The 14,799-nt window shown below is 38.3% G+C and overlaps 1 protein-coding gene across 4 annotated transcripts in view; it reads left to right on the forward strand.

The window, feature by feature from the left end:
• Positions 1-14,799, forward strand: part of cep112 (centrosomal protein 112) — a 139,808-nt gene that overhangs the window by 31,349 nt on the left and 93,660 nt on the right. For all 4 annotated transcript variants that reach the window (XM_053514003.1, XM_053514005.1, XM_053514006.1 and 1 more), the window contains one exon: positions 10,649-10,735. In XM_053514003.1, the coding sequence (XP_053369978.1) occupies positions 10,649-10,735 (87 nt within the window). The remainder of the gene's footprint in view (positions 1-10,648; positions 10,736-14,799) is intronic.

A 14,799-nucleotide genomic window follows, 5' to 3' on the forward strand; every position in this document is an offset into this window, starting at 1 on the left:
GCTACCCTGTTGTCTGAGCTGTTCATATACAGGTGAAACTCGAAAAATAAGAATATCATGCAAAAGTTAATTTATTTCAGTAATGCAACTTAAAAGGTGAAACTAATACTGTATATGAGATAGACTCATTACATGCAAAGCAAGCTAGTTCAAGGCGTGATTTGTCATAATTGAGATGATTATGGCTTACAGCATATGAAAACCCTAAATCCACTATTTCAAAAAATCGGAATTCTACATGCAATCAATAAAATAAGGATTGTCGTGGCCAAAAGTTTTGAGAATGAAACAAATACTAGTTTTCACAAAGTTTGCTTCTAAACTGCTTTTAGATCTTTGTTTCAGTTGTTTCTGTGATGTACTGAAATATAATTACAAGCACTTCATACGTTTCAAAGGCTTTTATCAACAATTACATGACATTTATGCAAAGAGTCTGTATTTGCAGTGTTTGCCCTTCTTTTTCAGGACCTCTGCAATTCGACTGGTCATGCTCTCAATCAACTTCTGGGCCAAATCCTGACTGACAGCAACCCATTCTTTCATAATTACTTTTTGGAGTTTGTCAGAATTAGTGGGTTTTTATTTGTCCACCCGCCTCTTGAGGATTGACCACAAGTTTTAAATGGGATTAAGATCTGGGGAGTTTCCAGGCCATGGACCCAAAATTTCAATGTTTTGGTCCCCAAACCACTTAGTTATCACTTTTGCCTTATGGCACGGTGCTCCATCATGCTGGAAAATGCATTGTTCTTCACCAAACTGTTGTTGGATTTGTTGGATTATTGGAAGAAGTTGCTGTTGGAGGATGTTTCGGTACCATTCTTTATTCATGGCTGTGTAAAATTTTGAGTGAACCTGCTCTCTTGGATGAGAAGCAACCCCACACATGAATGGTCTCAGGATACTTTACTGTTGGCATGACACAGGACTAATAGTAGCGCTCACCTTTTCTTCTCTGGACATTCTTTTTTCCAGATGCCCCAAACAATCGGAAAGAGGCTTCATTGAAGAATATGACTTTGCCCCAGTCCTCAGCAGTCCCTTCACCATACTTTCTGCAGAAGATCAATCTGTTCCTGATATTTTTTGGAGAGAAGTGGCTCCTTTGCTGCCCTTCTTGACATCAGGCCATCTTCCAAAAGTCTTTGCCTCACTGTGCGTGCAGATGTGCTCACACCTGCCTGCTGCCATTCCTGAGCAAGCTCTGCAGTGGTGGCACTCCGATCGCGCAGCTAAATCCTCTTTAGGAAACAATCCTGGCGCTTGCTGGACTTTCTTGGATGCCCAGAAGCCTTCTTAACAAGAATTGAACCTCTTTCCTTGAAGTTCTTGATGATCCTATAAATTGTTGATTTAGGTGCAATCTTAGTAGCCACAATATCCTTGCCTGTGAAGCCATTTTTATCCAACACAATGATGGCTGTATGCGTTTCTTTGCAGGTCACCATGGTTAACAATGGAAGAACAATGATTTTAAGCATCAACCTCCTTTTAACATGTCAAGTCTGCCATTGTAACCCAATCAGCCTGACATAATGATCTTCAGCCTTGTGCTCGTCAACATTCTCACCTGAGTGAACAAGACGATAACTGAAATGATAAAGTTAATTTTCATGGCAAAGAAGGACTATGCAATTCATCTGATCACTCTTCATAACATTCTGAAGTATATGCAAATTGCTATTATAAAAACTTAAGCAGCAACTTTTCCAATTTCCAATATTTATGTAATTCTCAAAACTTTTGGCCACGACTGTACATAGAACATATCGGGCCTCTGAAAAGTACAAGTATGCATATGTTCTCAGTACTGTACTTGGTTTGGGCCCCTTTTGTAGCAATTACTGCCTCAATGCAGCGTGGCATAGAAGCTATCAGCCTGTGGCACTGCTGAGGTATTATGGAAGACCAGGATGCTTCAATATTGGCCTTTAGCTCTTCTGCATTGTTCGGTCTCATGTCTCTCATCTTTCTCTTGGCAATGGCCTATAGATTCTCTATGGGGTTCAGGTCAGGCAAATTTGCTGGCCAATCACGCACAGTAATCCTACAGTCATTGAACCAGGTTTTGGTCCTTTTGGCAGTGTGAGCAGGTGCCAAGTCCTGCTGGAAAATGAAGTTAGCAATCCCCATAAAGCTTGTCTGGGGAAGGAAGCATTAAGTGCTCCAAAATCGCTTGGTAGACGGCTGCGCAGTGGACCAACACCAGCAGATGACATGGCTCCCCAAATCAACACAGACTGTGGGAACTTCACACTGGATTTCAATCATCTTGCAGTGTGCCTCTCCATTCTTACTCCAGACTCTGAGTCCTTTGTTTTTCAAATGAGATGCAAAAATTGCTCTCATCAGAAAAGAGGACTTTGGACCACTGAGGAACAGACCAGTTCTCTTTTCCTTTAGCCCAGGTAAGACGCTTCTGATGGTGTTTGTTGTTAAGGAGCGACTTGACAAGAGGAATATGAAATTTGAAGCCTATGTCCAGGATCCATCTGTGTGTGGTAGCTCTTGATGCACTGACTCCAGCCTCAGTCCTCTACTTGTGAAAGTTGCATTACTGAAATTCAATTCAATTGAATTCAATTTTATTTATATAGCGCTTTTAACAATGGTCATTGTCTCAAAGCAGCTTCACAAAAAATGTAAGAATTTTTTTTTTTTTTTTTTGGAAAAAAAAGAAAATATTTGGAAGTGTGTATGTGTGAGAAAAATGTGTCTAGATAATAATGAAATGAATGAATGATGAATGAAATGTCTCTAATGAACAAGCCAAGGGTGACGGCGACAGTGGCAAGGAAAAACTCCCTGAGATCGCAGTAGGAAGAAACCTTGAGAGGAACCAGACTCAACAGGGAACCCATCCTCATCTGGGTGATAACTAATAGAAATAACATCATGTGTGTTGTGCAGGTGAAAGTTCAATATAACAGAAGTTGTGTAGATTAACATGAAGTGCAGTTCAGCACAGGGAGTTAGTAGGTGCAGAGGGCAGATGGGGTCTGGATCACTGGAAGCACAGGAGCAGCATGTGTAGCTCCAACCATCATAAAGCAGAATCCAGCTGGAGTTGGTCCTTCTCTAGATGCCTTAGAAACCTTGCAGGGTTGGCCTTTGTCGACTAAAGCTGGCACAATCTCCAGATGCCTCGGGATAGGTAGAAAAATACAGAATGATGGAGAGAATTAGCGTAGTTGCCATTCAGGATAGGTGTACTGGAGTATGAGGTTATGGGATGAGTTACGCGTATGCCAGATTAAAGAGATGCGTCTTGAGTCTACTTTTGAATTGGGAAACCGTGTCTGCCCCCCGAACACTGTCTGGAAGGCTATTCCAAAGCTTTAAGGAACGTTAAGGAACGTGGTGGATTATAGCGTATCAAAAGACTGGTTAGATATGTGGGAGCTAAACCATTTAAAGCCTTGTATGTAAGTAGTACTATTTTGTAATTAATTCTAAATTGAACAGGTAGCCAGTGCAGGGATGATAATATGGGTGTTATATGATCATATTTTCTGGATCTAGTGAGAACCCTGGCGGCTGCATTTTGGATAAATGAACTTTTGCACAATATTCTAATTTTTCGAGTTTCACCTGTATACATCAATAAGTTAAAAAACATTTTTTTAGGAATTCAGTTTATGTTGCTTAATTCTATTGCAATTAATGCTGTTTATTTCTTGTTTTCATTTCCTGTCTATTCAGGAAATCTGGATGTTTTTTGTTGGTTTTACATTTAAGTTTTTTTGCACTGCTGTGGGAGGATTTTTCTTTATCCTTAAGCTTGTCATGAATGGCAGAGATTTGCATTAAAAAAAAAAACTGTGGAAGACTCGAAGTCAAAGGGTTTTGGCACAGAGAAAATCTGTAATGAGTCTCATTAAAGCCCTGAAGTGGCTGTGGAAAGTCATGAGAATTATGCCTGCGCACAGGTTTCTTTTTTGTGTATTACTTTAAGCTAGAACTCACACTGACCTCTGAGATGACTCGAGGTATTGCTTAAGAGCAGATGCATTGTCTTTGATGAGGAAGCTGCTTGTGCTTGCCCTAAATTGCAGTTTTAAAGATCAGGTTGTAGAAATTAGATTATGACATCCATGGCATGTCAGAAAGTGTTTTAATAGTCCTAGTATTAAGGTGCATAAGGCATCCTGTGTGCATTCGATAAGATTCATTGTGCATCATGTTCTGTTTGCACATTTCTCATGTAACTGCCAAGACACATCAAGTGTTCCGTTTTACTGTTTGTTCCTGTGGCTTTTTTTTTTTAACACAGCAGAGATGTCACATTATGACTAGCAAATGGGTAAACTGACTCGGATATCCATTTTTTTCTTAACTTTTTTCTTTTTCACCATATAGTGTTTATCCGCACATAGATCTCTGCCTACAGATGTTTCTCTTAAAGCCAATTGGAGTTAGAAACACAGAGCACAAAGTGTGCGTGTTTTGCAAATGGGCTCTCTGAGGAAAAGTGTAAAAGCACTGAGGGTTGAGGGGGAAAAAAGGGAACAGCTGCTCTATGCCTTTCTGTCTTTTTTCGTCACCCTCATCTTTCCTTCCTCCATCAAACTGCCTTCATCTCTCCTCCACCCACAACCCATTCTGTCTCTCCCCGAAGAAAGTTGCGGCTTCTCCGAGAGTGCGACTGAGGAGATGAGCAGCCGTCGTACACTGCAACGACTTTAGGAAAAAGAGTTTTTAATCCTCCATTGATGTAGTTCGACAAACTTTGCTTGAAAGGTGTTTTTGGAGGCATTACAAACAACAACAACAAAAAAGCAGCGCACCGCCTACGTTAGCGTCTGCGCCAGCAGGAACCGGTTGAATGCATGACTTCAGTCAGCGCAATCTTCTCCTCTGACGAGTCTCCTGTGGTCTCTCTGGTCGCACAAGATAAAAGACTAGAGCAAAAATCAGAAAACATGCAAGGCTGCCTTCCAACTTCTCAAAAGTAGTACAGATTAAGGTGGCTAAGTGCAGGTTTTGCTCGAGCAGGTTCTCGTGAGAACCATGCAGCTTTTTTCAGCTCATCATCCTGTAAAATGTCAGTGTGTGTTTGCAGCTGTGAGTGATCTAAGCTGTTAATGAGAAGCTTATCTGTGTTTTGTGGCTGTGGTTGGAGATATCTTTCCTACGTACAGTATGTAGTCAATTTGAATCTCAACCTACTGCAGCTCCTTACTTGTGGTTTGTGTTGGCTGGTGTGAACACAACGATCAGTCAGTGTGTTTACATGCGCGTCTAGGCTGTTTAATTGCACTATTGTCCCTATACAGTACAAGTTGTCCAGTATACAAGCACGGCAGGGGAATCAATGTATGGCCAACTCCGCTGTGATAGAGTGGAATATTGTTTGCAGATGGTCTTCCGTGGCACCATGACACACAAAACTAATTGCTGCGCACTGCTCTTCTTTTATGCAAATCATAAGTAGGGCATTATTTGCAACAGCTATAACATATATGAAAACATGAACAAATTTGTTCATGGATGTTTGACATCATTAAAAATTGCATGCACACTATTGCTTTCAGAACAACAAGAGCAGGTGAACTGAGTGTTAAGGTGCTATCAGTGCACATGTAGATCACTCGCCAAATGCAGAGTTCCTTTACATTTTTCATTGATCTGCCAGAGCTGCCTATAAGTCCTGCCTTTGGACTGTAGGTTTGGCTTTTATTTCAGACCTCTGACAACCTAACAAATTATAGACAAAGCCTTATTGCAGAAAATGGGATTTGTTTTGGAAAAGGGTTATTTTTCTATTTTACTTCATCTCTAAATGCCAGAATGACCCCAGTGCTGTCATTTGCACATACTGTATAACAATCATTTTTTTCACTACCTCCCAGGTTAGAGGCAACTCAACATTCAGCTTCCATTCCTTTCATACAGATCACAACAATGTTCCTGTTTTGAGCCAGTTGTGCAAATAGGGCTTGAAACAGCATATCCTTTATGAAACACTTTTATTACTACTCTTTTGTTTACACATTGATAATTTGTTAAGTAAAATGCTTAAGAAATTGCCAGGGACAGATACACACAGGAGGCAACTAGTGGTCAGTAATGTTTTTTGAAATAGTTTATTTAATATCAGTGCCCTCCGGCATCTTTTCTGAGGTAAAAGGGAAATGGCAGGTTACCGCGTAACGTGACTCGGGCATATTAGCACTGACCTGAAACGTCATTTGACACTCCCCAACATGTAATCAATGTAATCTCTGCTATTATAGTGCCATGTTTACTCCTTTCAGATCTTCTCTAGAACCTTCGCGGAGGACTAATTTTCCTGCTATAAAGCTGAGAAGGTGTGTGTGTTTAGGTGTGTTGAGCAATTCACAAGGATAACTATATTAATTAAATCATGATGGGTTAATATAGCGAATAATTACTATAATTATTTTGTAAAAATAGCGTCACACATTCAGCAACCATTTAACTTGCTGGAGCAGTGTCACCTGATGATTTCAAAGGTATCTAGAAACGTAGATAAAGTTTTTTTTGTGTGTGCCAAATCTTAATAGAAATGAATGTGCGTGCATGATTGACAAAGATACTATGGTACCTACAGTATGTAGGCTGAAATATACTAATCCAAAGATATAGCCAGGCATTAACTGAGTCAATATGATATTTGCAAAGAAAGCTTAAGAGAAAGAGAGCTAAAAAAGGTTTAATAGCTATCAACCATTCTTTGCAAGGAGCATGATAGACCATATTGGCCCAGTTGATGCCTGGCTGTGTCTCTAGATTAGTATACTGCAGCATACATACTGTAGGTACATACCTTAGAATGTACCATATGTACCATAGTATCTTTGTAAATTTGTTTATAGCCAAGCATTCTGTGAAATCAAAATGTAGGTTTTTTATTATTATTATAAGTTTTTAAAAATAATAGTCTTTAATAATTTACTGTAACACTTACAAAATAATATGTCTTACATAACTAATCATAGTCATTTTCATTCTGTGAAATTGTCATCTAACTGTAGAAATAAAGGCAACGCGTTTATACTGTACTGCATGAGCAAAACGCGATGACTTTTGCGGAGGTGAGATGTGGAAAATGATAATGTACGAAATGGAAACCCCAGATACCACATCAATATGTATTCTGACACACATGACACGCACTCATAATGTACTCTTAAAATGACAGTGTGACAATTTTTTTGTTTCTGGTTCATGTGATTGCGATGCCACTGCATGTTTTCCAAGCTGCGTGGCTGCCTCTACTTAGTTTCTTAGAAGGCAGATAGTTGGTAAGACAGGTTTTAAAGTCAGTATACATTACAGTGTTGCCAATATCCCAGCATGCACCAACGGGGAAATTGCAGCGTAACTCAAAAGTCTTCATGTACTGTTAAGCAAAATAAAAAATAAAAAAAAATTAACAAAACAACATCTACATGATTGCCATTTCTTTGTTGTAAGCTAAATGTAAGTAAATTTTAAAGACAAGTAAGTAAAGTAAATTTTTTGCTAAAAGTGTTAATAATACCCTATGTATGCAAACTTTTGGGACACCCTGTAGATGAGGTGTTCTGTTGAAATGTTTAGGAGTCAGAAGAATAAGAAATAGTTTATGTATGTTTCTCATACTGCACCAGGCTCACTCACTGGCTTAAGCTCCCAAAAATGCAAAAAGGATTATGGGGTATGTACAGCTTTCAGAAACTGATGTGGTGATGAGATCTCTCATAACAAGGCCTTCCTGTGTCTGAATAGTCCCTAATTAGGCAGCATTTTTGGTTGTTTGTATCAGACACGCCCATTATCAAAAAAACACCCAGCAGCACCATTAGAACACTTCCATATTGTGTTCTATATTTAGTCTGTATATAACATTTTCATGCTGCGTGCTGATTACTATCCATTATGGTAAAAAGTTTATATTCATGAAACTAATTGTTTGGTCCTCAGTAGTAATTGTCAGTTTCTGTAGAGCGCACACTATTTGTTTTGAAAAAACAATGAAGCTTTCATCTACACTAAATCTTTCTGTTTTTGCTGATGCCATTCTGTGCCCTAGGGAAAATCTGATAAGGCACTGGCTGTCCGATGAATGATTAGAGTCCCTGCTTGGCCTGGGGCGAGGGAGGCGCTGTTCAAAAGCTTGCCAGATCAAACATGCCATATCAGGAATGCCCGGCAGCCGTGTTGTTGAGAGACAAAGCAGAAGGACGTACAAAGCGCACGTCTCTGTGAGGGAATGAGAAACAGCCCCACCCAGTAATGATTAGCTAGAACCTGAATTAATGTGTATGTTTATGAAGGTACCAGAGAGTACCAACACCTCTACTCATAAATCCGAAAGACCTGGATAAAGTTGCGTTGCAACTCGCCTCCGAAAACTGTTGAACTTTTAAGCAGAATTGCAAGGCCTGCCTGAGAGAAATTCCCTGACTGTACTTCTTCACTCCAGCTTTTTTTGTACTTATATGAACGTCACTGAGCAAACAGAACTAGCAGGGCTCGTTGCTTAAAAGTTAAAGCATGAAGAGTTTTTGCTTTAAACAAAAGATTTAAATGCTAATGAACTCTGGTCCCTCACTTTGTGGCATTTGCTTAGAGGTGTGTTATTTTTTCATCTATGTTTTTCCAGTCTGAGCAGAACTGGCTCAGACTCCGTGAACAGATGGGCTCCTTTCATTTGTTTGTTTTCTAAATAGTTTCTTGTGCCAGGAAACAACACCGTGGCTGATTTGCTCATGGACTCTTGAGATGACTTTAACTTGAACAAATCTAAAATTTATCTCTTTTTCAAACTTTTGTGTTACATGCAAGCTGGAAACTAGTGTTTTTACTTATTTAATTTTATCATGTACATGTTCACTATTAAATAATTGTGTTAGGATTAACCAATGGTACTTACCTGCTTACTACAAGAGTGAGTTAAGTCCAAGCAAAAGTACTGTGTAACTATTGAGTCAGCACCTTACAGAGTTAAAGTGTGTAGTCATAATTTACAGTATTTTTTGGTTGTGCTTTACAAATTAGTACATTATATATGCTGGTCAAAATAATTGTACAAAATTCAGAACCTTTAGCTTGATGTGGGTTGTTTGGAGTAGTGCTTCCAGTGATGGTGGGAAACATCTGGGTGCCCCCATTGTACATGTGTGCATGCATGCCAACATTTCTTGAGAATGTTGCAAAAAAAATAAGCATCTTGTACATGAGTCGTTTCCTTTCCCCTTCTCACCTGTGTGCTTATCAAGCTACATGAAAATTTTGTGCTTGTTCTTTTTTAGCAGCTAGTGCCCATATTCAGACATATAGATCCTTATAGACAGCTTGGATTGCTTTCCACCTCTGTGAGGCTTCTGTCAGATATATACTGTATATCATGAGCAGTATCCATAAGACTTTTAAGCACTTTGATTCAAAGTTTCATTTATTAGTGTTACTATCATGCGCCATCTTGTCTGGGGAGGTAATCTTTCTCTGTCTTGTTCGTAACTTCACCTGGGCTAAGTTGTCTCTATTTACCATACAGTCAGTGACTCCATGTTTGGGAAGCCATGTTTTTACGTAAGCAAAATACAGTATGGGTCAAATCTGTAACTCGCACCTTCGTACACCCCTTATGTACTATCATAACCAAAAATCAACCAAAGTAAAGATGGTAGTCAAATCTTAATAAAAAAAAAAACATGAGCCACGGTAATTTTTCTATTGGGTGATTTTTATTATTATTATTATTTAGATTTTTTTTATCCATGAGTTGTAAGAACACCGTAAACTACTGCTGTTATGTCTCATCATGATGATCCTAAGGACAAGAGAGTATTATACTTCTCTGAATATTGAAGTCTTATTGTTATCATATTTAATTGGGTACTTTAAATGTCGTTAAAAAAATTATTTAAATTGTTTACTCTATCGTTTATCTATGGTTACCACAATAACTCGTACAATGTGTAAGATAATAATTAATGAACAAATAGGTAATAATGTTCTCTGTAAGTGGAACATTAAAGAATGATAATAGTCGATAACCATTTACTTTGTTTTGGTGATGTTCATGTGCAAATAATTCAACTTACATCACTAAAGAAATGACTACACAAGGTCTTTATACTCATTCCCCTGTCCATTTCTTATATATCCGCATAATTTACTGTTGTGTCTAAAGTTAGAAGTGTAATGGGTGAGAAGGACAGGAGCTAATACAGTCCCTGTATTATATAATACAGCCTGTATTGCTAATGACCATGTCCAAAACACAGTCTTGTATTTGGATGTGATTGGAGAGTGTTTACTTTGGATGTTTTCAGGAAGGGAATTCCAGAGACAAGGGGGAGTGCGGCTTGAAGGTTCTAGAGCCCATGGTGGTCATGGCGGGGGGAAAAAAGTGTTATGACTTCAATAAATTTTCAGAATATTATTGGCGAAATAATAGAATAGTTGGATTATGATCATTAAAAAATGATAAGAAATGTTTAGAGACCCCTATAGGGGACATTATGAGGATATTGTAGGATGAACAGCTCTCCTCTTTAAGCGTTTAATACTGTAACTCAAACTTTCAAAGTAACCAACATGCACATACATGTTTTGGTATCAACTGTATTATTGTGTTTTTATAAGCTACAAATTTAAAGATAGACACTGTGTCCTTTTTTCTTCTCCTCAGACTGAAATGAGAACCAAAGTTTTGGAGGCCAAATATCAAGAGGAGAAGCTGAAGCTCCAGCAAAGACATGATGCTGATGTTCAAAAGGTTTTTCAACATTAACTGTTTTCCTTCATTTGCTCTTCTTTTGCTCACATCTCTGTTTGGTTTTTCCATTCTTACCATGTGACCGTAATTTTTGAGCATTAGATTTTTTATTTTTATTTTTTTATTACCCTGTGCAAATTGTTAGTGTAAAAGCACCTTAATTATAGAACCTGTACATGTCCAATGCAATTTGCACAAAGCACCTGAGCTCTCAAAAGTTTTTCATAGTGAAAGCAGGAGATTCCTTGCATATATCAATCAAATTGAATAATGTGTAGATTTGAATAAGGTATAGTTTTTTTTTTTTTTTTTTTTTAAGTTGACTTACATATGAATCATGCATGGTATGTCTATTATCAACAAATAATGAGTGATTGAATACCATGTGTGTTTGAAAAGACATAAAGAGCCTCCTTCAAAAGTTACGTAAACATAAAATGTAATTGTATTTTAACTAGCAGTCAATAACAAGGCGTGTGATATTGGCAGCGTCTTCCTTTTATACCTCAGCAGTTTGCCAAGCATGACACTATTTAATTTATTCTAGAATGTCGACTTTCATTTATTTTTGCTTTAGCATAGTAACACAATAATTAATGTAAACCTGTAAGTCAAAATAAAGTCAGAGCACCTTCTCAGCTAGAATTCCCTAGCTAATGCATTTTTCTGATTTGCCTATTAACAAACAAAAACAATATAAAACTTTATATAAATCAGTGAAGGTCACTTTATTCAATTTAATACAAATACATTTACATTTATGCATTTGGCAGATGCTCTTATTAAGAGCAACTTACTTTTTTTTTTATCTCATTACACATCTGAGCCTTAACCACTAAGCTACCCCGGACCCCTTTATGACCCCTTTATATGACTTTATATGTGCTCTATGCACAATAATAGAAATGATTTAATAGAAATGGAGCACTAGGGGTAATTGGCCCAAATGAACAAAGGGTATCTTTATTTTAATGAATTTCCTGTTTAAAAGCTCAGATTATTTTTACAGTGAAAGGTGTAGAGACCTTCAGAACTCATCACTCAGCTGGTACACAAAACTACATCACAAGAAGCACTTTAAAACTTGGCACACATGAAAACCAATGTTGTTATAACAAAGAATGTCATCAATTAGAATACTGGCTAAACTGTTGACAGATGACTGAAAATCACTCAGAATGAACGAATATAATCTTGTGTTTCCGTAGTGTAGAGTCATTCTCTAAAAGTAATGCCGCGTCTATAGTCAATGAAACCAATAATTCCAGGCTCTTGTTTAGGGTCCGTAGTGAGGTGTTTGCAGATTTTAAAACCTTTTTAACGTGTCCAGGATAAGTTTCCCCGAGTGACACCAAGATGCAAAAAAAAAAAAAAAAAGTTGCATGATTTTTCCATGAGCTGCTAAGTTATTATAATATTCGGATATTTACTTATTATAAAGTACTTATTTTAACTATACTCCAGTAAGAGAGCATTACTTGGCTGCATACTGGGTACACTGCATACCCCATATACAGTTAAACCTTGGATTGCGAGCATAATGCATTTAGGAAGCGTGCTTGTATATCAAAGCAAATTTACTCATAAAAAATAATTTCAACTCTGAATTGTTCCACAACCCAAAAATATTCATATTAAATTAATACATACAAAATGTAAAGTAAAATTAAAACAAACTAACCTGTACTTTACCTTTGAAAAGAACGTAGCTGTAGTGGTTGAGAAAGGAGAGGAGGAAGAGGGGGGCTACTGTGTAGGATGACTTTCTCTCCCTCTCTCACTCTCACACACACACACACACACACACACACACACACACACACACACACACACTAACAAAACCTTTGCTTTTTAACAGAGAGTCAGAGACTCTGGAAACTGGAATCTCTCTAGTGAAACTTGCTTTTGTCTGCTTTTGAGGATTTAGTGGAAACCAGGCATTGCCTTGTCGTTTAAACGGATTGATCCTTCACTTTTTAACCATTGTTGCAGGACAGTTACTAAAGAACAGATACAACAAAGAAAAAAAATCCTTTACATGCGCACACATACTGTAACACATACAACGTTGACTATACGAGTGGTGCACGAGCACTGAGACTGAGCATGGGAGACAATTATCCACAATCCCACATCGCGTGAGAGAGAACCACCATTGGCTCAGTTGTGATCTGGTGACACTCTGCAGACAATGCATATACGTACTACAGTACTCGTATATCAAGACCTTGCTTGTTTAACAAGTGAATTTATTAAAATTTTTGCTTAGTATCTAGCAAAACGCTCACAGACCAAGTTATTTGTAGTTGTTATTTGTTATTAGTTTCCACTGTACTGCATGCTTATTGAACCAACAATAACACTGGACCAAAAGAATTAGCAGGTTTTAGAGTGTAGTATCTTGTAGCTAAGACTACTAACCTACTTAACTAACTATGAAGTATAACTGCTACTACAGTTAATCTTGAGAGGGTTAAATCTTATTTCTTATTTTCTTCTTTCATCAGTGTCTATACTGTCACAATGTTTAGACCATGTGCCAGTAAGTGTTTATCTGTTTCAAAGTCCATATACCCCTCATAAACAGAGAAAAACTCACAGACAGCTTGGCGTCTCTTCACATAAAAAAGATGCCCTAAAAGCCTGAAATGGTGGTGCCTAAAAGCAGTGCACATCTCCCAAAGCAGGGGCTGGCTCTCGTTCTCTTTCGCTCCCTGTCATGACTTTCCCGTGTGCGGCCGAAATGCTCTCTCTTAAGGAGGCGATTAGAAAATTACACATGTCCCTAAATGCTGCATGAACTTCTCTTTACCCTTCTCTCTATCTCTCTCTCCCCCTTTCTCGCATTCTGTCTCGTCCGGAGGCTTTCATCTCTCAGGATGACAAGCTGAGCAGCAGAGTGCACTTCTGAGGACTAAAACAGGCCAAATAATCCACTGATGGGCACTATGACTTTTTTCCCTCCTCATAGGGTGAAAATAATAACTTTTAGGGGATGCTTTTTCCTGTTTATAACAGAAGTCAGTGTTTCAAGGACGCCTCTCTGAAATGTACCCCATTCACTTTTTGTCATACTCTTTTGTCCACTCTCTCTCCTCAGCCAACACCATTCTCCTTTATTAGTCTACATGAGAGAGAAAAGGGCTATGAAGGCTGTACCCTAGAAAGCACATTTCAAATTAGAAGCTCTATTGCATTTCCCCCTTATTACTGAAAAAAAAACCTTTGAAGACTCGTTTGTTGTGTTTCCCTCGTTTGTGTAAAAAAAAAAAAAAAAAAAAAACCTTAATAGTTCTCCATGGACACAGCACTAATTATTCTCATGGTTCCTGTTGTATTAAAATCATAATTAATAAAGACATCGTTTGTTCTCACGTTCAGTTTGCTGCTCAGCTGTACGGCATGGACAAGGCATGTCTTAGATCTACATGTGTGTCTTCTTCATCAAAGTCCTTCGGGGAGGATGTCAATATTTGCTCAGGTGCATCTTATGCTACAAATGGCATACAAACATGCAGACAACATCCACATCGAGGGCTTTGTCTCGTCCTTGCCAGTGGGTGTCTCTTGTTCACTTAGCCCACTCTGTAGATGCCTGCTGGGCTTCGATTACTGCTCACTTCTTCATGGTCTGAAGCACAGTCAGGGCTGCTGGGACACCGGGTGCCACGCTTTGAACTGAAGCCTCGACCTCTTGCGCATCCTGCAGGGAGTCATGCATCGGAAGAACAAATGGGCGAATCAAAATTAACAAATGGACCCCCCCCGTCTCATCCACCACCTCAGATGAAAGGAAATATCTTTGCTTTGCTATAGGCCCAAATGCTTTAAGGCCCATCCTAATCTCATATCCAGTTTGCACCAGGCCAAAGATTGGATTTGTTTAGAAACGGAAGATGTATAATTTAGTTCCTAACTAAAAATTTATAGAAAACTGCATTAGTATGCTTGGTACATTTCATGCATGTTGGGGATTCAAGTGTGTAGTGTTGAAAGTACTATAGCAGTAACTAATTTCTTTCTTTCTTTCTTTCTTTATTAAACTAGACTTGGGCATTGACAAT

The sequence above is a fragment of the Clarias gariepinus genome, chromosome 16 (assembly GCF_024256425.1).
Source record: "Clarias gariepinus isolate MV-2021 ecotype Netherlands chromosome 16, CGAR_prim_01v2, whole genome shotgun sequence".
In the NCBI taxonomy this organism is placed as follows: domain Eukaryota; kingdom Metazoa; phylum Chordata; class Actinopteri; order Siluriformes; family Clariidae; genus Clarias; species Clarias gariepinus.